General features: G+C 41.6%; 1 protein-coding gene across 3 annotated transcripts in view; it reads left to right on the top strand.

Moving 5' to 3' along the window:
* Positions 1 to 17,131, top strand: part of si:ch211-197h24.6 (uncharacterized) — an 86,308-nt gene extending 69,177 nt beyond the window's left edge. For all 3 annotated transcript variants that reach the window (XM_068004867.1, XM_068004860.1, XM_068004875.1), the window contains 4 exons: positions 4,431 to 4,538; positions 5,667 to 5,844; positions 9,750 to 9,983; positions 15,828 to 17,131. In XM_068004867.1, the coding sequence (XP_067860968.1) occupies positions 4,431 to 4,538; positions 5,667 to 5,844; positions 9,750 to 9,983; positions 15,828 to 15,895 (588 nt within the window). In that variant the 3' untranslated portion in view covers positions 15,896 to 17,131. The remainder of the gene's footprint in view (positions 1 to 4,430; positions 4,539 to 5,666; positions 5,845 to 9,749; positions 9,984 to 15,827) is intronic.
* The last annotated feature ends 5,605 nt before the right edge of the window (positions 17,132 to 22,736 follow it).

Genomic DNA, 22,736 nt, shown 5'->3' with positions numbered 1-22,736 from the left:
GGGAGGGGTAAGTGGGACGGGAAGGAGATTGGCAAGATTAGACCCCAGTGGGCGTGCTGGGTGGAAAAATTGGTGAGAGTAGGATGGGGCAATTGAGGATGCTGCTCATGTGGAGGGAAGGACGAGTGCCTCAATGAGCCCTTTGGAGGATACCAAGGGAGGCTCAGAGGGAAGCTGTCGGCTTATCTAAGAGGAGAGACACGACAGGAGAGCAGGAAGGTCGAGGGGTGCTTAAGGGTTTGGGGTAGGGATTTGGTGGGGGGCAGGGGGCAGGGGGCAGAGTGCCTGAGACGGGAGAGGAGCCTAGGAGGGGTAAAGAGAAAAGAAAAAAGGGGAAATAGAAGCAATGGGCTCGGGTCCGGAACGGCAGCCAAAACATGCACGCAAATGGACACAGGGAAACTCAAGTTACGTCGGTGTGGTTACATAGCAAGATTAGAATAGATATGCCCTGGTAATAAACAGGGAATAGAGAAGAGACAATGGAAGGGAGTCCAAAGTTAATCGGAGGCCCCATGGTGGAATAAACTTAACGTAGAAAGGGTGGGGTCAGCTTGAAGCATCGATAAACTAATGTCCAAGTTCGGAGACAGGTGTGGAGGGTGAGCGAGTCCAGAAGCTATTTGAAGGGTAGAGTATTGGAGGACGCACCTATCGGAGGTTTCGATAAGGTGGATGAAGGGAATCTATTTCGTCTGGTGGGGAAATCCAGCACAAGAGGCCACAATCTTAAAAATTAGAGCCAGACCATTCAGGAAGTAATTATTTACACAAAGGGTAGTAGAAATCTGGAAAGGTGGAGGATGCTGGGTCAATTGAAGCTTTCAAACTGAGATCCATAAATATTTAATAAGTAAGGATAACAAAGGATATGGAACATGGGTGGTAAATTGGGTTCTCTCGCACTCGGCCCCGCCTTCCCCCTCTCGAGTGCTCTTGTGCTTTCCCTCACGACCTCTCTCGGCCCCGCTTTCCCTTGCGAGCTCGCTCTCCCTTGGCCTCGCGCACTCGCTCCCCCTCGCTCTCAGCCCGGCTTTCCCTTGCGCGGTCGCTCCCCCTCCCACCCCCCCCCCCCCCCCTTCTCTGCCCAGCTAGTCCCCCTCTCCTCTTATCTTCCCTCCCCGCTAGCCCCTTTTTTCCTCACCCCCCCCCCCCCAATATTACCCCATTTAGATTATATTCCATCTGCTATTGCATCCAAAGTGTACATTTTATTTTAAATTGCATCTGCCATTGTTGTTCTGCCCTTTTTTGCAATTTTTTACACTCCATAATTCACTATCTCCTAGCTTTATATCATCTGCAAACCTGAATACACTCCCGTAGAAACCCCACTCCGCCGTACCCCAGTCCCTTTGATGCTCGAGTCTGTACAACGCTGCCCCATGAAAACCCACACCACATGATAACCAGGCAGAAACGAAGCAGTGAGAGGAAAAAACAACAAATATTTTTTTGAAGAATTGTTAGTTAAATTATTCTATCAAATTCTGAGGTAAATGTTTGGGATTAAGCTTTTTTTTGTGTAGACTGATGCTTGCAACAAAGTCAGAAGATGATGTTTGTGAGGCACTTTGACCCTAGCTGCAGTGTCTGAGCACAGCAGTTAATGCCCAAGCGTGATAAATAACCTAACTGTTCAAGATGTTGCTCATTGGAGACTTGATGGCATGAAGGCCGTCCCTGATGTAGTGCTACATCAACCAGAACTTAAGCAAAATCTAAAACAAAAATCCAGCATGGGAAATAAGGAGAGAAGAAATTATCTTTTTATGATCATGTAAATATATAAGTAAGAAAATGAAGGAGGGAGGAAGGAAGAATAAACCAATATTTGATTGTAAACTACAGCAAATCAATTCAGGAAGAAAATTAATTCACACAAATTCAAAAGGATTTTGATGAGTTTGATCCATGGCAGAGAAATGACAGGTACAATTTGATACAGGGAGTTGTAAGGTTATGAGACATGGTTGATGTGGATTATGTGCTAAATGGGAATGTACTTGAGGTGTCGGAGCAGGAGATAGGTCTTGGGGGGTTTTAGTGGACAGGTCACTCAAACCATCAACATTATGTTCCCAGGTTGCTTAAATTTTAAAAAAGCAAACAGAATGTTAGGATGCGTAGCAAGAGGAATAACGTAAATCCAGAGAGATCATTTAAAACTGTACTTGGCCCTGGTGAGACCACATTTCAAAGTACTGCATGCAGTTTTGGTTCCCCATTTTAAAATGGATACTCAGTTATTGGAGGGCACACAGAGAGCAGCTACACAGTTGATCCCAGAATTTATAGGAATGAGGTACAAGGAAAGATTGACTATGCTAGGTCTTTTCTCTCTTGAAAAGAGAAGAATAAGAAGGAACGTGATAGAAGTGCTTAAAATTATGAAAGGTTTGAACAAATTTGATCCAAGTAAGCTTTTCTGCCATGTACAGAATTTAAGCACAAGGGGTCATATTTACAAATTAAGGACAACAAAAAAAAAATGAAATGCAGAAATTTTTTTTTTACTAGAAGGGTGGTACGTATGCGGAATAAATTACCGGCACGGGTGGTGGAACAAGAAACCTTAATGGGTTTCAAGAAGAAACTCAACGTGTTCTTGTCTAGCCACCTATCCGCAGTATTCCCGCAGTGCATTTCCAATAACCCTGAATTCCATTGGTGGGTTGGACGGACCAACGGTCTTCTCCTGCATGAAACTGTTTCTATGTTACTATGAAGATTTTTATCTAATATAAATAACCAGTGAGTATTTTGGGAGAGAAAACCCCAAGTTACTTGCATCTCAAGCAAATTTTGTGAAGTGGTTGATGAATAGTATCAAATATATCTGTTAGGTACTACCTTTCAGTATCAGTAAGGTGAGTCAAATTACAGCATTACAGTGATTTGATAATTACTGTCATGTTTAGGCTGAAATGGACTATTCATGAGCAAGGCAGTAGGAGAAATGAAGATAGAATGACATTTTGTGTCACTGAACTTCCAAGGAAGGGAACCATGATGACACAGTGTGTTGGAGATCTGTGGCTTTGCAGTTGAGATTCCCCAGAGAGAAGAAAAATCATAGGGTGAATCAACAGGCTTTCATTTCTTAATTGTAAACAATTTTACAACACCAAGTTATAGTCCAACAATTTTATTTGAAATTCACAAGCTTTCGGAGGCTTCCTCCTTCCTCAGGTGAATGTTGTGGAAATGAAATCCTCGAACCCTTCGCATTTATAAATCACAGAACAATACCTGGTGATTACAGATAGTCTTTCCAACTGCCCGTTGCCAAGGCAATCACAGTGTGCAGACAGAGAGGTGTTACCTACAAGGCCACCGAATATACAGACACCCAAAAAAAAACAGAGAGGCAGAAACATAGAAACATCCGGAAGGAAGAGAAAGACAGCAAATGACCCGTTATATTAAAAACAGATAACATTTGTTCACTGGTGCGGTTACGTGTAGCGTGACATGAACCCAAGATCCCGGTTGAGGCCGTCCTCATGGGTGCGGAACTTGGCTATCAATTTCTGCTCGACGATTTTGCGTTGTGTGTCTCGAAGGCCGCCTTGGAGTATGCTTACCCGAAGGTCGGTGGCTGAATGTCCTTGACTGCTGAAGTGTTCCCCGACTGGGAGGGAACCCTCCTGTCTGGCGATTGTTGCGCGGTGTCCGTTCATCCGTTGTCGCAGCGTCTGCATGGTCTCGCCAATGTACCATGCTCTGGGGCATCCTTTCCTGCAACGTATGAGGTAGACAACGTTGGCCGAGTCACAGGAGTATGAACCATGCACCTGGTGGGTGGTGTCCTTTTGTGTGATGGTGGTATCTGTGTCGATGATCTGGCACGTCTTGCAGAGGTTACCGTGGCAGGGTTGTGTGGTGTCGTGGACGCTGTTCTCCTGAAAGCTGGGTAATTTGCTGCGAACTATGGTCTGTTTGAGGTTGGGTGGCTGTTTAAAGGCGAGTAGTGGAGGTGTGGTGATGGCCATAGCGAGGTGTTCGTCGTCATTGATGTCATGGCTACCATCGACACCACAAACTGCCAGCTCACAGTGGAAAGGATATCCAAGTTTCATGGCTACCATTTCATTTCTTAGTATGTGTTTCATCATATATACAATACTACCTGCTCTCCCAGTGACGTAAGCTTCCAATTTTGGAGTTTGCTGTAACTTTGACATTGTCTGGCACCCAAAAAATGTAATTCTCTTACGGGTGTTTTGTAAACTTTCACTTGTGGAGCATTGCACGACCATCCTATAGTGTAGACTCCTTTCATATTTATGTCATACTAATGTAGTTTGATTTTTTTATCTGGATATATTTGCTAGGTTTTGAAGGTATATTTTTGGCAAACATTTTCTGTTGCAGGTTACAGTTAATACATATAAGAAAACAAATATTAGTTGTATATTGTCTTTCAGCAAAATTTTCAAATCACTAGTGACAGTGATGCAAGTTTTGCCCTGAAGGTTACACAGAGTCTCACAGACGGACTAATGGAATATCGCCTCAAGACAATGACTGGATTTGTAAGTATTTGAAATGATCTAAATTGGGCACATTGTTCTCATCCTGGTTTGTTTTACATTCATGGATAGCTCAGTGTCATTTTGGTCTGAGTTTATGGATGTTTTAACCCTAATTTTCCAAATCTAACAAAAATGGTCTTGAGCTGTCTCAGAGCAGGCAGTGGCAAATTGTGTGACTGGGACTCTTCCCTCTAACTTGAATAACTACTCGCACTTCAAAAACTTGTTCTCTGACCGGGGAAAGGAAAGTCCAGTGCACTGGCAGCTCTTAAAGAGCTGCAGCTTGCCATTAAAGGACAAGTTGTGCTGATGACAGAGAAGTTGACTAATTCTTCACAGTGGTAGAATGGAGACATGGGCAGCACTGCCAATGTTTGGAGTTGAAGGGCCTGCTGCAGGAAGGAAGGTGGCCCTATTTTGGCCTGACGGTCACCCTTCAATAATGCGGTCATTAGAGTCTCTTATACCTGACTCCATATCGAGAAGAGGATGAATGTAACTGTACTCGATTTTGTGGACATCTCTGATGGTGAGGATTTTCATGTGTCACACTGCTGTGATATGCCTAATGATAGTTGATGGGAATTTCCATCTGCAATCAGGTCACTTCATGTGCTAATAAAGTTAAAACAAGAAGAGGTATATGTATATTACTCACAGTAGGTCAGATGGTGACTTGTTTTACAGCAGAGACATTGTGCATTATATCGCACAATGCATTATTCTGCTATGGTGGAACTGTTTTTAAGATGACCTGTCCCTTTAAGTTTAACTGCTGTTAATTAGAGGTTAATTTATGTTGGTGACGGAAGTTTGGAAATTGGTAGATGCTTGTAAATTTCTAGCTCCATGTCAGAAGAAACTGGTTGGAATGACTGTCTTTTCATGTGTCAAATGTGGTAAACAGAAGATTTAAAAATATTATTAATCAAATATTCAAAATGTATTATTTTTGGTAGATGGCTGCAAAAACAGTTGTAGTGCATCTAACCTGTCAATTAAGGGATTTCACTCAAATAGCTAATAATTTTACAAATCAACAATGTAAGATTTTTTAACAGTTTCTTTTTAGTGATAGTCCCTGCTGTATCCAGTAGATTTCTATGGCTCATGCTTTCCTTTTATCAGAACCAAGAAAAAAGACCTCTATTGGATGAGGAAATGAGACGACCCCCTGGCATGCCAGATGAACATTCTAGATATGAATCTCACATGTCGTGTCCACGTTCTGCTTTGTCACATCCAGCACCAGGAAGTTCTCAGAGATACACTGGTAACTCAACTAACTTCAGACCTAAATATAAAGGTAAATGGAGCAAAATGTTCAGAATACCTACCTAGCCTTTCACCAAATCTCACTGCAACAGAATGCAGACAGAAACATTTGGAGGAGTTAAATCAGTTGTGTAACTAGGCAAACAAATAGCAAATGAAATTGACCATTGATCAATGTAAAGAATTGCATATTGGTCAAAAACGTGCATCTGAGAAAGCAGGGCAAAGACCAAGGGAAGTCTAGATTAAACTGCATTTATTTCAATGCCAGAAGTCTGATGGGCAAGGCAGATGAACTCAGGGCATGGATGGGCACATGGGACTGGGATGTTATAGCTATTATGGCTAAGGGAGGGGCAGGACTGGCAGCTCAATGTTCCAGGGTACAGATGCTATAGGAAAGATAGAGCAGGAGGTAAGAGAGGAGGGGGAGTTGCGTTCTTGATAAGGGAGAACATCACGGCAGTAGTGAGAGGGGATATATCCGAGGGTTCGCCCACTGAGTCTATAATGGGTAGAACTGAAAAATAAGAAGGGAGAGATCACTTTGATAGGATTGTACTACAGACCCCCAAATAGTCAACGGGAAATTGAGGAGCAAATATGTAAGGAGATTACAGACAGCTGCAAGAAAAATAGGGTGGTAATAGTAGGGGACTTTAACTTTCCCAACATTGACTGGGACAGCCATAGCATTAGGGGCTTGGATGGAGAGAAATTTGTTGAGTGCATCAAAGAGGAATTTCTCATTCAGTATGTGGATGGCCCGACTAGAGAGGGGGCAAAACTTGACCTCCTCTTGGGAAATAAGGAAGGGCAGGTGACAGAAGTGTTAGTGAGGGATCACTTTGGGACCAGTGATCATAATTCCATTAGTTTTAAGATAGCTATGGAGAATGATAGGTCTGGCCCAAAAGTTAAAATTCTAAATTGGGGAAAGGCCAATTTTGATGGTATTAGACAGGAACTTTCAGAAGTTGATTGGGAGAGTCTGTTGGCAGGCAAAGGGACGTCTGGTAAGTGGGAGGCTTTCAAAAGTGTGCTAACCAGGGTTCAGGGTAAGCACATTCCTTATAAAATGAAGGGCAAGGCTGGTAGAAGTAGGGAACCTTGGATGACTCGGGAGATTGAGGCCCTAGTCAAAAAGAAGAAGGAGGCATATGACATGCATAGGCAGCTGGGATCAAGTGGATCCCTTGAAGAGTATAGAGATTGCCGGAGTAGAGTTAAGAGAGAAATCAGGAGGGCAAAAAAGCGACATGAGATTGCTTTGGCAGATAAGGCAAAGGAGAACCCAAAGAGCTTCTACAAATACATAAAGGGCAAAAGAGTAACTAGGGAGAGAGTAGGGCCTCTTAAGGATCAACAAGGTCATCTATGTGCGGAACCACAAGAGATGGGTGAGATCCTAAATGAATATTTCACATCGGTATTTACGGTTGAGAAAGGCATGGATGTTAGGGAACTTGGGGAAATAAATAGTGATGTCTTGAGGAGTGTACATATTACAGAGAGGGAGGTGCTGGAAGTCTTAACGCGCATCAAGGTAGATAAATCTCCGGGACCTGATGAAATGTATCCCAGGACGTTATGGGAGGTTAGGGAGGAAATTGCGGGTCCCCTAGCAGAGATATTTGAATCATCCACCGCTACAGGTGAGGTGCCTGAAGATTGGAGGGTAGCAAATGTTGTGCCTTTGTTTAAGAAGGGCAGCAGGGAAAAGCCTGGGAACTACAGACCGGTGAGCCTGACATCTGTAGTGGGTAAGTTGTTAGAGGGTATTCTGAGAGACAGGATCCACAGGCATTTGGAGAGGCAGGGACTGATTAGGAACAGTCAGCATGGTTTTGTGAGAGGAAAATCATGTCTCACAAATTTGATTGAGTTTTTTGAAGGGGTAACCAAGAAGATAGATGAGGGCTGTGCAGTAGATGTGGTCTACATGGACTTTAGCAAAGCCTTTGACAAGGTACCGCATGGTAGGTTGTTACATAAGGTTAAATCTCACGGGATCCAAGGTGAGGTAGCCAATTGGATACAAAATTGGATTGACGACAGGAGACAGAGGGTGGTTGTGGAGGGTTGGTTTTCGGACTGGAGGCCTGTGACCAGCGGTGTGCCTCAGGGATCGGTGCTGGGTCCGCTGTTATTTGTTAATTATATTAATGATTTGGATGAGAATTTAGGAGGCATGGTTAGTAAGTTTGCAGATGACACCAAGATTGGTGGCATTGTGGACAGTGAAGAAGGTTATCTAGGATTGCAACGGGATCTTGATAAATTGGGCCAGTGGGCCGATGAATGGCAGATGGAGTTTAATTTAGATAAATGTGAGGTGATGCATTTTGGTAGATCGAATCGGGCCAGGACCTACTCCGTTAATGGTAGGGCGTTGGAGAGAGTTATAGAACAAAGAGATCTAGGAGTACATGTTCATAGCTCCTTGAAAGTCGAGTCACAGGTGGATAGGATGGTGAAGAAGGCATATTCAGCATACTTGGTTTCATTGGTCAGAACATTGAATACAGGAGTTGGGATGTCTTGTTGAAGTTGTACAAGACATTAGTAAGGCCACACTTGGAATACTGTGTACAGTTCTGGTCACCCTATTATAGAAAGGATATTATTAAACTAGAAAGAGTGCAGAAAAGATTTACTAGGATGCTACCGGGACTTGATGGTTTGACTTATAGGGAGAGGTTGGATAGACTGAGACTTTTTTCCCTGGAGAGTAGGAGGTTTAGGGGTGATCTTATAGAAGTCTATAAAATAATGAGGGGCATAGATAAGGTAGATAGTCAAAATCTTTTCCCAAAGGTAGGGGTGTCTATAACGAGGGGACATGGATTTAAGGTGAGAGGGGAGAGATACAAAAGGGTCCAGAGGGGCAATTTTTTCACTCAAAGGGTGGTGAGTGTCTGGAACGAGCTGCCAGAGGCAGTAGTAGAGGCGGGTACAATTTTGTCTTTTAAAAAGCATTTGGACAGTTACATGGGTAAGATGGGTATAGAGGGATATGGGCCAAGTGCAGGAAATTGAGACTAGCTTAGTGGTATAAACTGGGCGACATGGACATGTTGGGCCGAAGGGCCTGTTTCCATGTTGTAAACTTCTATGATTCTATTCTAAGTATAGAATGCCCAAGATAAAAAAGGGAGTGATAATAGACATGTCACTTAAGTCTAGGCATTTCGCCAATACCTTTAAAGCAGATCGCACTCTTAATTGAAAACGAGCACAGTACTTAATCACCACATAACAAAAAAAGTAATGATGTGGAGATGCCGGTGATGGACTGGGGTGGACAAATGTAAGGAGTCTTACAACACCAGGTTATAGTCCAACAGCTTTATTTCAAATTTTAAATGAAGCTGTTGGACTATAACCTGGTGTTGTAAGACTCCTTACAAAAAAAATAACACATTCTTTGGAAAGGGAACAGAGCAGAGCTCCAAGAATAATCCCAAGTGTGAACGATGAGCTATAACAAAAAATTAGAGAAGCTCACGCTATACATTTTAGAGAGAAGGTTAAGGGGGATGCTCACTGAAGTCAAATTCTTGGTATACTTTATCTATATCCTTTTTAATATATAGACCTGAAAGTGAGCAGGTTAAATTAGTGAAAAATAAATTTAAAACCTATTGGATAAAACTAGTTTACTCAAAAGGTGATAAAATATTTAGAATAACTGCTGGGGATAGTAGAAAACAGAGCTGCTGAAAATGCAGTTGGATGTTAGACGATACTAGAGGGTTAAGCTTCACTGGCTCAATGCACTTTTGTTATCCATGATACTTTGTGTTGTACAAAATTTGAACCCATAAAACAGCACTGTTAGAAATTTTTTTTCTATCTTGAGGATTTTCACACGTTGTACAGGCAGAGCAATATTAATGTGACCTGGACATCTTATTACCATATTATATTTTGCAGATGGTGCTACCTGGAAGAAGGCAGTTGCAGTGCAGTCTAAAGCAAATAACAAAAAATCAGGTTTTCAATCGAATCGCAGACCGTTTAAACCCCCAACATTTCACACTGGTTTGTCAAAATCAAAACGCAGTGGTATTCTGACCCCACACCTGCTTAAGGCTGTCCGTGGAATGGATATTAGTAAAGCCACTAAGACCCTGGCTAAACTATCAAAAACCAATCCAGCATTGAAAGGTGAGATACAGTTTTACTATATTTAAAAATATATACAGTGTATTTGAATACTTGTGTTCAAGGTTAAACAATATCGTTGCTGAAAAATGTAACCACATTAGGATCACTACTTTTTGGTGACTTTTAACAGCCCTGTTTCACATTCTGATATTGGGTGATTGGGGTAGGGGGTGAGATATTACAGACTAGTGTTCTTTTATACCTTCAGTTGTACCTTTTTTGGTTTTTTAAAAAAAAAGTTGGGAATTCAAGGCTTTAATTCCTTCTAACTTAGTGCATTGCAGACTTAGTATTAATCTAAATGTTTTACACTAAGCAGTGAATGCCCACTTGATTTAGCTGTTTGTAACCATGTACTTGAAAAAATTGTAGGTAGTGTTTTTGGCTTCAAGTCTCCTACTCAATCCCATGACAATTGCATATCCTCTCAATTTGTCAATTTCCATTCATTAAATAAAATTCAATTGATTATTTCAAGCCCAACACTGAAGGAAACTAAGTTATATCCATGTAGTAAATACTGATAGTTGTAATAATTAGATCATCACTCATTTTGTCAAAATCTTTGATCCTTCAGTGCTCATGTTTTTGGACCTCATCTTATTGGGAGCTTAGCACACTATTGTCCAATACATTAGCCATTTGCCATATGTGGCTGATTGGGAATCCAGATATGGCTAGTTGCATTTCTGATTAGTAAATAAAAAAATGAGTAAAACACACTGTCGATGGGCATGTGATCTCTGCTCCAATTCAGAAGGCATGTGTGTTTGTTGGTAAAATGATAAGATGAAAAGCAAAGTGGATGAGTGTGTTTTGATCCTTGTGAATGCTTTATTTCTTTGGTTACTGAACAGTGGTGGATGGGTTCAAGTACCACTCCAGAGACTTGAGCATATAATCTAGGCTGACACTTCAGTGCAGTACAACGGGAGTGCTGCACTGTCGAAGGTCACCGTCTTTCAGATGAGACATCTGCCCTCTCAGGTGGACGTAAACGATCCCATGACACTATTCATTGCTTGTTAAATGCTTTGGGACGTCCTGAGGTCTTGTGAATTCTTGTGGAATGCATGAATTTATTTGAGACATATGTCTTCTCAGGAGTCAGTGCAAGGTAGTGTTTATGAATCTGATTTACCATTTTTTGGTTGTTCAAGTTATGACAGTGAATGGATACATGTGCTGCGCATCCATAGGTGATTGACCTGGAGTGCTCTAACTCTATTCTCATCTCCATTATCCTTTTTTTCCCTCTCCAGTGTACTAATCTCTTCCACTGTGCGATCTTTACTGCTGATATAGGCTACTTTACAAGTATGAACAGATTTCCATATTCCTCTGAGACGTCTACTAAGCAAGCTATTCTGAAAACACAATGTCCTCCTCTCCCCTATACAAATGCATAGAAGTTGCAACGTGGGAACAGGCCATTCAGTCCAACCTGTCAGTGTTATGATTTTAAACACTTTTAACATATCGTCCCGTAATCTGTGTTCTCATTGAAAAAAGCCCCAATTTTTCATGTCTTTGTATTTGTATTTCCTCATACTAGGCAGCATCATAGTGAATCTGAAATAAAAACAGAAAATGCTGGAAATACTCAGCAAGTCAGGCAGCATCTGTGGAGAAAGAAACAGAATTAACGTTTCAGGTCAAAGACCCTTCATTCAAACTGGAAGAAGTTGAAGATTAAACAGTTTTTAAGCAGGTACAGAGCCAGGGAAAGTGGGGAAGGGAGAGGAGGAAAGAACAAAAGGGCCGACTCTGATAGGGTGGAGGGCAGGAGTGATTAAATGACAAAATGGATGATGGTGCAAGGCAAGGATGATGGTAATGGAACAAGTAAAAAAAAACACAACAAAAGATGGGTCTGGAGGAGCTGTAAATGGCAACATCAGAACCATTACCAGCACTTGATATCCGGAAAAAATGGGAGCCGTGGTTATGATCTGAAGTTAAAGTGCCTATTCAAAAGATGAGTTGCTGTTCCTTGAGCTTCATTGGAACGGTGGAAGAGGCCGAGGACAGAGATGTCAGAGTGGGAGTGGGATGGGGAATTAAAATAGCAAGCAACTAGCAGGTCAGAGTCACGCTTGCAGACTGAGCAGAGGTGTTCAGCAAAGCGATCACCCAATCTGCGTTTGGTCTCCCCAAAGTCGAGGAGATCGCATAGTGAGCAGCGAATACAGTATACTAAATTGAAAGAAGTACAAGTAAATTGCTGTTTCACCTGGAAGGAGTGTTTGGGGCCCTGGATGGTGGGAAGGGAGAAGGTGAAAGAGCTGGTGTTGCATCTCCTGCACTCTCACAGGAAGGTGCCGTGGGGAGGAGAGCAGGTGTTGAGCGTGATAGAGTGGAACAGGGTGTCGCAGAGGGAGCGGTCCCTTTGGAATGCTGAAACTGGAGGGGAGGGGGAAGATGTGTTTGGTGGTGGCATTGTGCTGGAGGTGGCAGAAATGGCGGAGGATGATATGTTGAATGTGGAGGCTGGTGGGGTAGAAGGTGAGGACATGGGGGACCCTATCACTGTTCTGGGAGGGAGGGGAAGGGGTGAGGGCAGAAGTGTGGGAAATGGGACAGACACTGTCGAGGGCCCTGTCAACTACAGTGGAGGGAATTCTCAGTTGAGGAAAAGGTAAGACATACTGGTGTGGAAGGTGGTATTGTCAGAACAGATGCAACAGAGAAGGAGAAACTAGGAGAAGGGAATAGAGTCCTTACAGGAAGTGGGGTAGGAGGAAGTGTAATCAAGGTAGCTGTGGGAGTTAATGGGCTTATAATATATATTGGTTGACAGTCTATCCCCAGAAATGGCGATAGAGAAGTCGAGGAAGAACTCTATTGGTAATGGGTTCTGATGTTGCCATTTACAACTCCTCTAGACCCATCTTTTGTTTCTTGTCCCAGTACCACCCTCCTTGCCTTGCACAGTCATCCCTTTTGTCATTTAATCGCTCCTGCCCTCCACCCTGTCAGAGACCTTCCCTTTTTGATCTTTTCTCTGCCCCCTTTCCCTGGCTGTGCACTTGCTTTAAAAACTGTTTAATCTTCAACTTCTTCCAGTTCTGACAAAAGGTCATCAACCTGAAACGTTAACTCTTTCTCCACAGATGCTGCCTGATTTGCTGAGTATTTCCAGCATTTTCTGTTTTTATTTCAGATTTCCAGCATCTGCAGTATTTTGCTTTTGTCATAGTGAATCTGTGTTTGTACACTCTCCAAAGCCTCAGAATCCTTTCAATAGTGTGCAGCCCAATACTGCACACAGTGCTCTAACTGAGATCTTCTTATGGTTTTATGTAGACTCATTTATCTTTTGGCTTTCATATTCTATACCTCGTGATAACTTTTTTTAAACATAGCAGTATTTCTTTGCAGCTCCTGTGGTCGTCTAAAGAATTAACTCTACCTCCTATTTTGATATTGTCTGCAAATTTCAACACCATTCGCTCCAGACCTACATCCAAATCATTGATATACACAGTGAACAGAAGTGGCTCCAGAACGGAAACCTGTGGGGCACCACTACCCACTTCCAACCACCCTAAAAATTGCCCTTTACTCCTCTGTTTTCTCTCTTCTAATTTTTATTTCAGTTTGCTGTCCTCCTTTAATTCCATACCACTTAATCTTCTCTAATAATCTCCCATTTGGTACCTTGCCAAAAGCTTTCCTGAAGTCCATATGCACTTTGTTTACTGCATTCCCCCATCTACTATGTCTGCTACCTTTTCAAAGAATTCTGATGTTTGCCAAGCATGATCATCCCCTTTGAAATCGATGCTGGTTACTTAACTTTTTTCTCTTTATCTAGATACATGATAATTTTATACTTTAATTAAAGACTCTTAGAATTTCCCCTACCGCAGATGTCGGAAACTCACTGGCCTGCAATTACCCTGATTAGCTCTATCTCCCTTTTTAAAAATGGATACTACATTGGCCACTCTCTAGTCCTCCAGCATACATCCACACTCAATAGAGGCCTGAAATATTGTTCTAGAACCTTGGCAGTTCCCTCCCTCATATTCCTGAAGATCCTTGGATGTGTCTCATCGAGCTCTAGCATTTTGTCTTCCTTTAGCCTAACTAACTTATCTAAATTTTTTCTTTTATGCACCATAGATAGATTTTGGGAAAAGGCCTGAGGTGGCACACTTCAATGTTTTATGAGATTAAATAATTGCTTGCTGGTGAGGAAGCCCAACATTACATATAATTTAGATGAGGATGAGTAGGAACGTGGAGTCAGTGTCAACTAGAGTGTATGAACGGAAGCTCTAATCCAGTCTGTAAAGCTTTTCTAAAATACAAAATAGACAATTAAGCTACTGGATGGCAAGGTATGGCTTAACTTCACCTCTGGAAGAAAATATTGAAATATCTAGAATACCTATGAAGTTAATAGCTGTATCATACTTCATAGAATCATACCTTGCCACTGGCAGAAGGGTTGGTAACCAGAGGACATTTGGCCCATCGTGCCTGTGCCGGCTCTTTGAAAGAGCTCGCCAATTAGTCCCACTCCCCTGTTCTTTCTCCATAGCTGTGCAATTTTTTTCCCCTTCAAGTATAAATACAATTCCCTTTTGAAAGTTACTATTGAATCTGCTTCCACCACCCTTTCAGGCAGTGCGTTCCAGATCATCACAACTTGCTGCATAAAAAAATTTTCATCTCATTTCCCCTCTGGTTCTTTTGCCAATTATCTTAAATCTGTGACCTCTGATTACTGACCCTCTTGCCAGTGAAAACATTTTCTCCCTATTTACTCTCTCAACCCCCTCAGAAGTTTGAACACCACTATTAAATCTCCCCTTAACCTTCTCTGCTCTAAGGAGAACAATCTCGGTTTTTCTCCACTCCACATAACTGAAGTCCCTCATCCCTGTTACCATTCCATTCCAAGGCCTTAACATCCTTCCTAAAGTGTGGTGCCCAGAATTGGACACAATACTCCAACTGAGACCTAACCGGTTATTTATGAAGGTTTAGCACAAAGCTTCCTTGCTTTATACTCTTTGCCTTTATTTTGTAAAGCCACAGAGCCCGTATGCTTTTTTTAACAGCCTTCTGAACTTGTCCTACCACCTTAAAGATTTGTGTATGTCCCAGGTCTCTTCCTGCACCCCCTTTAAAATGGTACAATTTTAAAAGTACTTTGAAGTTATGCTCTATATACCCAAATCCATTAATAAATATCAAGAGGAGCAGTAATCCTAATACTGACCCCTGTGGGACACCACTGTAAACTTCCCTCCAGTCCGAAAAACAACTGTTCACCACTACTCTCTGCTTTCTGTCCCTTAGACAATTTTGTATCCGCGCGGTCACCATCCCTTTAATCCCATGGGCTTCAATTCTGCTAACAAGCCTATTTTGTGGTACTTTATCAAATGCCTTTTGAAAGTCCATATGTACGATATCAACCACACTACCCTCATCGACCCTCTCCATTACTTCATCAGAGAATTCAATCAAGTTTGTCAGGCATGATTTGCCTTTAACACATCTGTGCTGACTTTCATTTATTAATCCATGTTTTTCCGAGTGACAGTTAATTTTGCCCTGGATTGTTGTCTCAAAGTTTTCTCACCATCGACGTTAGGCTGACTGGCCTGTAGTTACCGGGTTTATCCTTTTTTTGAACGGATGTAAGATTTGCAACCCTCCAGTCATTGGACATCACTCCCATACTTAATGCATTTGTTTCAATGTAATGTAAGGACCTTTCTCTTGGTTCTCGTGTTTTTATCCTTGGTGAATCTGTTTTAAATTGCTCTGCAGGTAGTTTTGAGAAATTCAAGCATTTATAACTTTGCCTGCTTGCTTTCTTTCTAGGTATAAAGGTCTCCGTCTTGGTTGATGTGCTGGTAGAGGCTGGTGTGCTGAAGCACTTTCAAACTTAAGGCCAGCACCAGTTGAATAACTGGAGTTGGTGTTCACAAGAAAATATCAACAGAGCTGTAATAAAGGTCTAGATTTTTGCTAATTGTGAGCTTTTACGCTTTATTCAGGCTGCTCTCCCGTAGATGTTGACCACTGTCTGGCGAAGCTTTGAAATTTCCCAATAGATTCAGTAAAAATGTTTGCTAAAATCTAGACTAGCTTTTAAGAAATAAACTTGTTTTTTCATATTTTTGGGTGGGGGTGGTAAAACAATGTGGAATATCAGATGTTTTGTTGCAAACCTTTTTCTTAATGTTGAGATGTATTTCTACTAATAATGTATTGTTTGCCTTGTTCTACATGTGGTCTATAAAGACTGTACAACAGAACTTCGCAGCTTTGACTAACTGAGTATATTTGTAACTTAGTACTGTTGTACGTTTTGTGAAATATAGTGACATCCATTTGATTAGCGGGGGTTGAAGGTCAGACATATTACAGTTCTAAGCATATAAATTGTTTTGAAAGTATTCACTGAGTCTTCAGAAGTGTCTTTCTATAAACTTGTCAAATCTCAAGTTCAGAACTGAAGAAGTGTCGAGAGCATTAAACACTTTCTCACTCTATTCTTGGACTTAATTTAGTGCTGTAATTCTACATTGTTCAGAATGGTTAACTAAATGGGTATAAGAGTTTCATTATCCTAAGTAAGACACCATTTTGTAAGTTTTCAGTTTACTTTCTCATTCATATGAACAGTTAAAGATGGGCAATGTAGATTGATCTTAAATTTGCAAGAGATTTAATTGTAAGTGATTTCAAAGATTATCAGAATTCTAGGATTGAAGAATTGTTATGCAGCTTCAGAAAATTTGAAAAAATACAATAAAAAATATTGTACATTGGATTTGCAATGTTAGTCTTTGGTTTTCTGTCAGATCTTTATAGTTGAGATAAAATGGCTGATTCTATTCTGTTGACTGGTTACTTTCTGTTGACTGGTTACTGGTTATGTTGCTTTTGAATGGGTAGATTAGACTTTTTGCTAACTGCTTCTGAATTGTGCAATGATTTGTATTTTAAAGTTGTAAAGTTGCTTTTGATTGTCAGTTGTGAATCTATTCTCTGTTCTGTTATGTAACTTAGTTTTTGTCATCTCTTTTTTGTGATTGAATCCTGGCCATGTTATGCAATGTTCCTACCACCCCCCAAATTATACCAAAAAATAAAGAGTTACACAACTCCTTTGTGAATTTTATCTTGTATTGCCAATTTGAATGGGATTCTGTGAATTCTGAAACCCCAGTGAGCGTATGTACACAATCAAGAATACTAATGAGGGAAGAAGAATTGCCAGCCTTGGCTAAGTTGCTTGGGGGATTGCACCCTCCTTTCCACCCGCTCGCAAATTCCTACCTCCCTCACCTTTTGTCCTCCATCTGTCACATCTTTGTTGCAAAGAACCTGCTTCATCATTCCCTGGCCTCTGCCTTTGACACCTTTTTTTCCCCAGCAAATCAGTCACTATATCTCTCTCCTGTAACTTCCTAAAGCCAGAGGTGCACAAACTCTAGAAAATCTGGCACATAACTGTATTGGTTATTATTTGCTAGAGCTGATTTAACCGCATATTACTGCTGGATCATCCTGGAGAGCAAAGACAGCTTTTCTTCCACAACCAACTGTCTCCTTAAATCATCACCTCCAACACCAAACACTTGTAAGGAGCGCTTGGATTTCTTCATCTCAGGTCAAGATTATCAGTGTAGCTGCTTCTGCCACTTTTTCTTCTTGCCTCTCTCTGCCATCTTGCACCACTGTAGCCAGTACCCCAGAGGTTTCTTGCCCATCTCCTCTTCTCAACCCTCTCCAGCTCATTTGTCCACATAACTTGTATCCTACTCCCTTAATCCATTCACCACTCCACTCCTCCTCTTGACCCCCTGATGGTTGTCATTGGTTCCCTTTCCTCGGGCACTTCACCTCTCCCTTACAATAAAACTGTCATCACCCCTCCCTACCGAAAAACTCCCTGAATCTATCCATCCTCTCCAACTACTACCCTATCTGCAACATCCTTTACTCTTATATTCTGCTGTCTCTGATGAAAGTCCATTTGAATCACTCCAATCCATCTTCTGCCCTTCCCACAGCATCAAAACAACTCTAGGCAAAGTCAGAAAGGCTACCTTGTGTGAATCTGATCGTGCTGCAATTTCCCTCCTCAACCATTTGAACGATTTGATACAATTGCTCAAGCCATACTGCGTCAGTATCTCTCCTGTCATGCAGCTGTGTGAGACCGTCCTTACATGGTTCTGTTCCTACCTTGCCGAATGTAGCCACTAACCCTCCCCTAGGTGTCCTAGGCCCAAATATCATCAGCCAATTTATCAATAACCTTCCCTCCATCATAAGCTCAGAAGTGTGGCTGTTTGCTGATTTTTTTTTTAATTTATGAAATGTGGGCATCACTGGCAAGGCCAGCATTTGTTGCCCCATCCCTAATTGCCCTTGAAGGTGGTGTTGAACCGCTGCAGTCTGTGTGGTGAAGATTCTCCCACAGTGCTGTTAGGAAGAGAGTTCCAGGATTTTGACCCAGTGACAATGAAGGAACGGCAATATATTTCCAAGTCGGGATGGTGTGTGACTGAGGGGAACGTGCAGGTGGCGGTGTTCCCATGTGCCTGCTGTCCTTGTCCTTCTAGGTGATAGAGGTCGCAGGTTTAGGAGGTGCTGTCGAAGAAGCTTTGGCAAGTTGTTGCATTGCATCTTGTAGGTGGTACACACTGCAGCCATGGTGCGCCGGTGGTGGAGGGAGTTAATGTTTAAGGTGGTGGATGGGGTACCAATCATGCGGACTGCTTTGTCCTGGATGATGTCAAGCTTCTTGAGCGTTGTTGGAGCTGCACCCATCCAGGCAAGTGGAGAGTATTCCATCACACTCCTGACTTGTGCCTTGTAGATGGTGGAAGGTCTTTGGGGAGTCAGGAGGTGAGTCACTCACCACAGAATACCCAGCCTCTGACCACCACTTCTCGAGGACAACTAGGGACGGGTAATAGATGCTGGCCTTGCCAGCGATGCACATAGCCCTTTAATGGATATTTAAAAAAAAGAAAATCACAACTGGTTTGAATGTTTATGTTACAGGTTCCTGTCCACATCACCTCCCAGCCTAGGTACTCTTTTTAAGAATGGACTCTCAAGAGATCAGAGCCCAAGGTCTCCACAGCATCAGTTGTGGTACTCCTGCGATAACCTAGATGTGGGTTCCCCTTTGGAATTGTTCAACCCACACAATCTCCAGTGCAAAATATTGGCAACAAGGTAATTGTTGGCCTGTGGCATGCTGTTCCATTGATTCCGCTTATAACAATGCAAGTTTCAATTCATGGGCGACATGGATCTGCTTATGGAGACTGTCTTTGTGCACAAAGGTGCTGTGTAAAGGATATTGTGAGAACCAAAATTGCAATAGGGTCTACACCTGAAATGTTAAGCTTTATTCTTTTCAGATGCTGGCAGACTTGCAATGGCGTTACAGAATTTTATTTAAGCAAATAACGACTTAGTTATTGTTTATTTTCTAAAGGAAATGCATCCTTAAAGCTCCATTCCCTGCTTACTCCTTATTTCTCTTCTTTCGGTGGCTCGGAACTGCTTTGTCTTTTTCAATAAATGTCTTGCCAGGAGCTGTTTCCTTTAGGCAACTAATTAATGCTGCAACCCAGAACCACATCTTAGAAGGAGGGCAAGGGCTGCCTCAGTATGGTACAACATTAGCCCCAGCTGCTGTTGTTGTTGTATTATCCTACTGGTAAATGCAGACAGAACATCTTTCAAAGAATAAGAAAGACCTACAAATATGCTAATAACCTAAAATTCCATAATTCGGCAAGCTGTTGTCATGGCTGCAAAATAAAATTTATAACACAATTAAAAAATAATGAATTCTTCACAATTCCACAGTCATCACAGTGTATAAGCTGAGGTACTTTAAATCAGTGACAATACAAAACAAATGCATCTTCAGCATAGTCATCTTCATTCAGCATCGTCTACACATACTTGAGCCAGGAATGCTCTGGGGACACCGCCTGGTGGCCTACATTCTCTAGGGAGATTTTTGACAGTGGTACACATCAACTATAACACATTCCACAATGCTGTCACTGTATAAAGTTGGATACAGTCATCTAATGTACCTCAGTAACATGTTTAAAATTATTTTTATAATTGTAATGTGAATTGAAAGTTTATTTGTGATTCATTTAATTTAAAAATATTTACTACAGATAAATGAATATTTATAAATTCAAAATACTAAAATTGTGATTAAATGAATAATTATAAAATCAAATACAAATAAGGTGTTGGAGAAAGTCAATTAGATGCAGGCTACAAACATTATTTCATAATCAGGAAAAGCAAGGCCTGAATGTGGGGGTGGCAGTCAAAGTGGGACTGCCATTGGGAGCAGGTGGGGAGAGTAAAACATAGATGGAAGGGGTATATTTATGTGTATCAATATAAAAACAAAAATCAAATTTCAAAGTTGAAAATTAAGTTTAAAATGACTTACCTATGAGGAAAGGTCAGTGTGCATAAGTGATAGCACTGGAGCTGGGGCTGAAAGTTCAATTTAGCAAATACATTTTTTCAAAGGAAATTAAAGGGAGGAAGCCCAAAATATTATAATTTAACTTTCAGAAAAAGCAGGCCATGTATCTGTACAAACAGCAGCTGCTGTGTGGCACCAATGCAGGCGAATCGTTGGCAAAAATGTGACTCAACACTGCAAAGTAATATCACCGAACTACCTACAGGTCTCCCATATGCCAAAATTAATATATAATAGATGTATACATGAACTTAATCATGTTCTGTATAAAGTTAAAAGCTGGTATGGTCCAAGCCAGTTGCCTAGATCCAATGTGTCTAGCTTCTGGGAGATGGCTTTTGTCTGCAACTTCCAATAGAATATTAATGTGTTAATTAAGCCAGAACGTCGAGGTGAATGGGCACCTTCCTGTGACTCATTCAACTCAGAAATGGGACTAGCAGAGGAAACTTCATTATGCATTATTTAATGTCTATCTGGAATTTATCATGCATTCCATGAAAAGCATGTGAACCAGGGTTGGCTCGGAAAATGGAACCTCCAGCTAGTGGTAGAGTGGGTTATAGACTTGATAAAGTGACTGGCCTGGATTTTCCAAGATTTTATAGCAGTAGCGGGGTAGGTGAAATGGGGCCAAAACATGTTCCATTCATGTAAAGTGCATCCATCATTTTCTGCCAGAATTTAAATTTATTTAAATATTGTTAGACATCCAACTTTGCGTGTTAGACATTGAGACCCCATGCTGATTCCACTCCTACAACACAGGTGATAAGGCTAACAGAAATCATTTAAAGGATATTTTAAGTACTGCATTACAAAAGCAATTTTCTTGGTTTTTCACAAAAAAAACAGCACCTGTCTGCTCCTGTGGGAGTTCACTTCTTTCCTTATGAGACAGTCTTCAGAGGGAATAATGCTTTCTTTCTTTGGCTATGCTTCTCTACATATGTTATTTGTAGAAATACGTTGAAGTTACAAATTGGAAACAGGCTATTGACCTCAACCAGTCCGTATCAGCATTTACCCTCAATGGATGCAAATAGTTCGAATCACTTTTACCCACCGTGTTCCCATATCCCTTCATCCACCTATCCAATCTCATCTTGAATATTGATAACCTTGGAAGCGAATTCCACAGCCTCAAAACTTTGTGTAAAGAAGTTTCACCTGCTCTCTGTTCTAAATCTCTTTTTATCTTGTATCGATGGCCCCTTCTTCACCTCTCAACTACTGGAAACACGCTGTGAACATCTACCCTGTCTCATCTTTTATAATTATAAACACTTATATCACATTGCACCATAATCTGCATTGTCGTAATGAAAAAAAAAATTTTCAAGTCTTTCTTTGTATTTATATTTCCTCATACCGGGCAGCATCCTAGTGAATTTTTGTAACCTCTCAAGTCTCAATATCCTTCCTATAGTGTGGAGCCCAATACTTCCTCAGTGTGCAGTTCATAGCTGACTAGTAGCATCAAATCATCCCAGTGAACACGCACCTGGAATGTCCATAGGGTTCTCCGGCAAGAGATTGCCGACGCCACTCAGACAAATGGCATAAATGGCCATTTATGTTGTTTCTCCGGGGGTTAGAGCAGGAGATCAGCAGAACCCCACAGAAATTTGGGAACTCAGTTTCCTGGGAGCTGCCATGGTTTTTATTTTGAGCTGGTCAACCATTCCCCTACTCTACACCACAAAGAAATGTCTTGTGTGACTCCTCAGTGACCAAGGTTAACAACCATGGTTAATGACGTACATGTGCTTTCCACTTGAGCATCGGTACACTGAGGTCCATTCATTAACCAGAATAATGATGCAGCAGACCGACATTCCGATTTAAATTGGGGATGTATCTAAAATACAGCCCAGCTAGAATTTCACAGATTGTTGTGCTTCACAGCCTTGCTTTGCAAAGACCCATGGATTCATCAGAGGACTCCCACTACATACAGATTAGTTGCTAGTTTGTCCTTTAGGTTTTTGGCCTATTTCCTGCCTTCTACAGCTGGTTTCTAACTTCTGCTAACAAGTTTTTGCTGGTGCTGGACTGCTTTTGTCTGCCTTTGAAACAGTATTACTGCTGCCATGGATGGTCTGGTAGAGCTGCCTTTGGGACTGGAGGATGAGGGGGAGCAGCAAAGAAGAATGGAGGAGGAGGGCACTGTGCATAAGACCATACCCACAGCAGGTCTTCAGGGAGCATTTCTCCTACCTTCACTTCATTGAGGA

This window comes from Heptranchias perlo, chromosome 2 (genome assembly GCF_035084215.1).
Source record: "Heptranchias perlo isolate sHepPer1 chromosome 2, sHepPer1.hap1, whole genome shotgun sequence".
In the NCBI taxonomy this organism is placed as follows: Eukaryota; Metazoa; Chordata; class Chondrichthyes; order Hexanchiformes; family Hexanchidae; genus Heptranchias; species Heptranchias perlo.
This window is presented reverse-complemented; position numbering and strand designations above follow the sequence as displayed.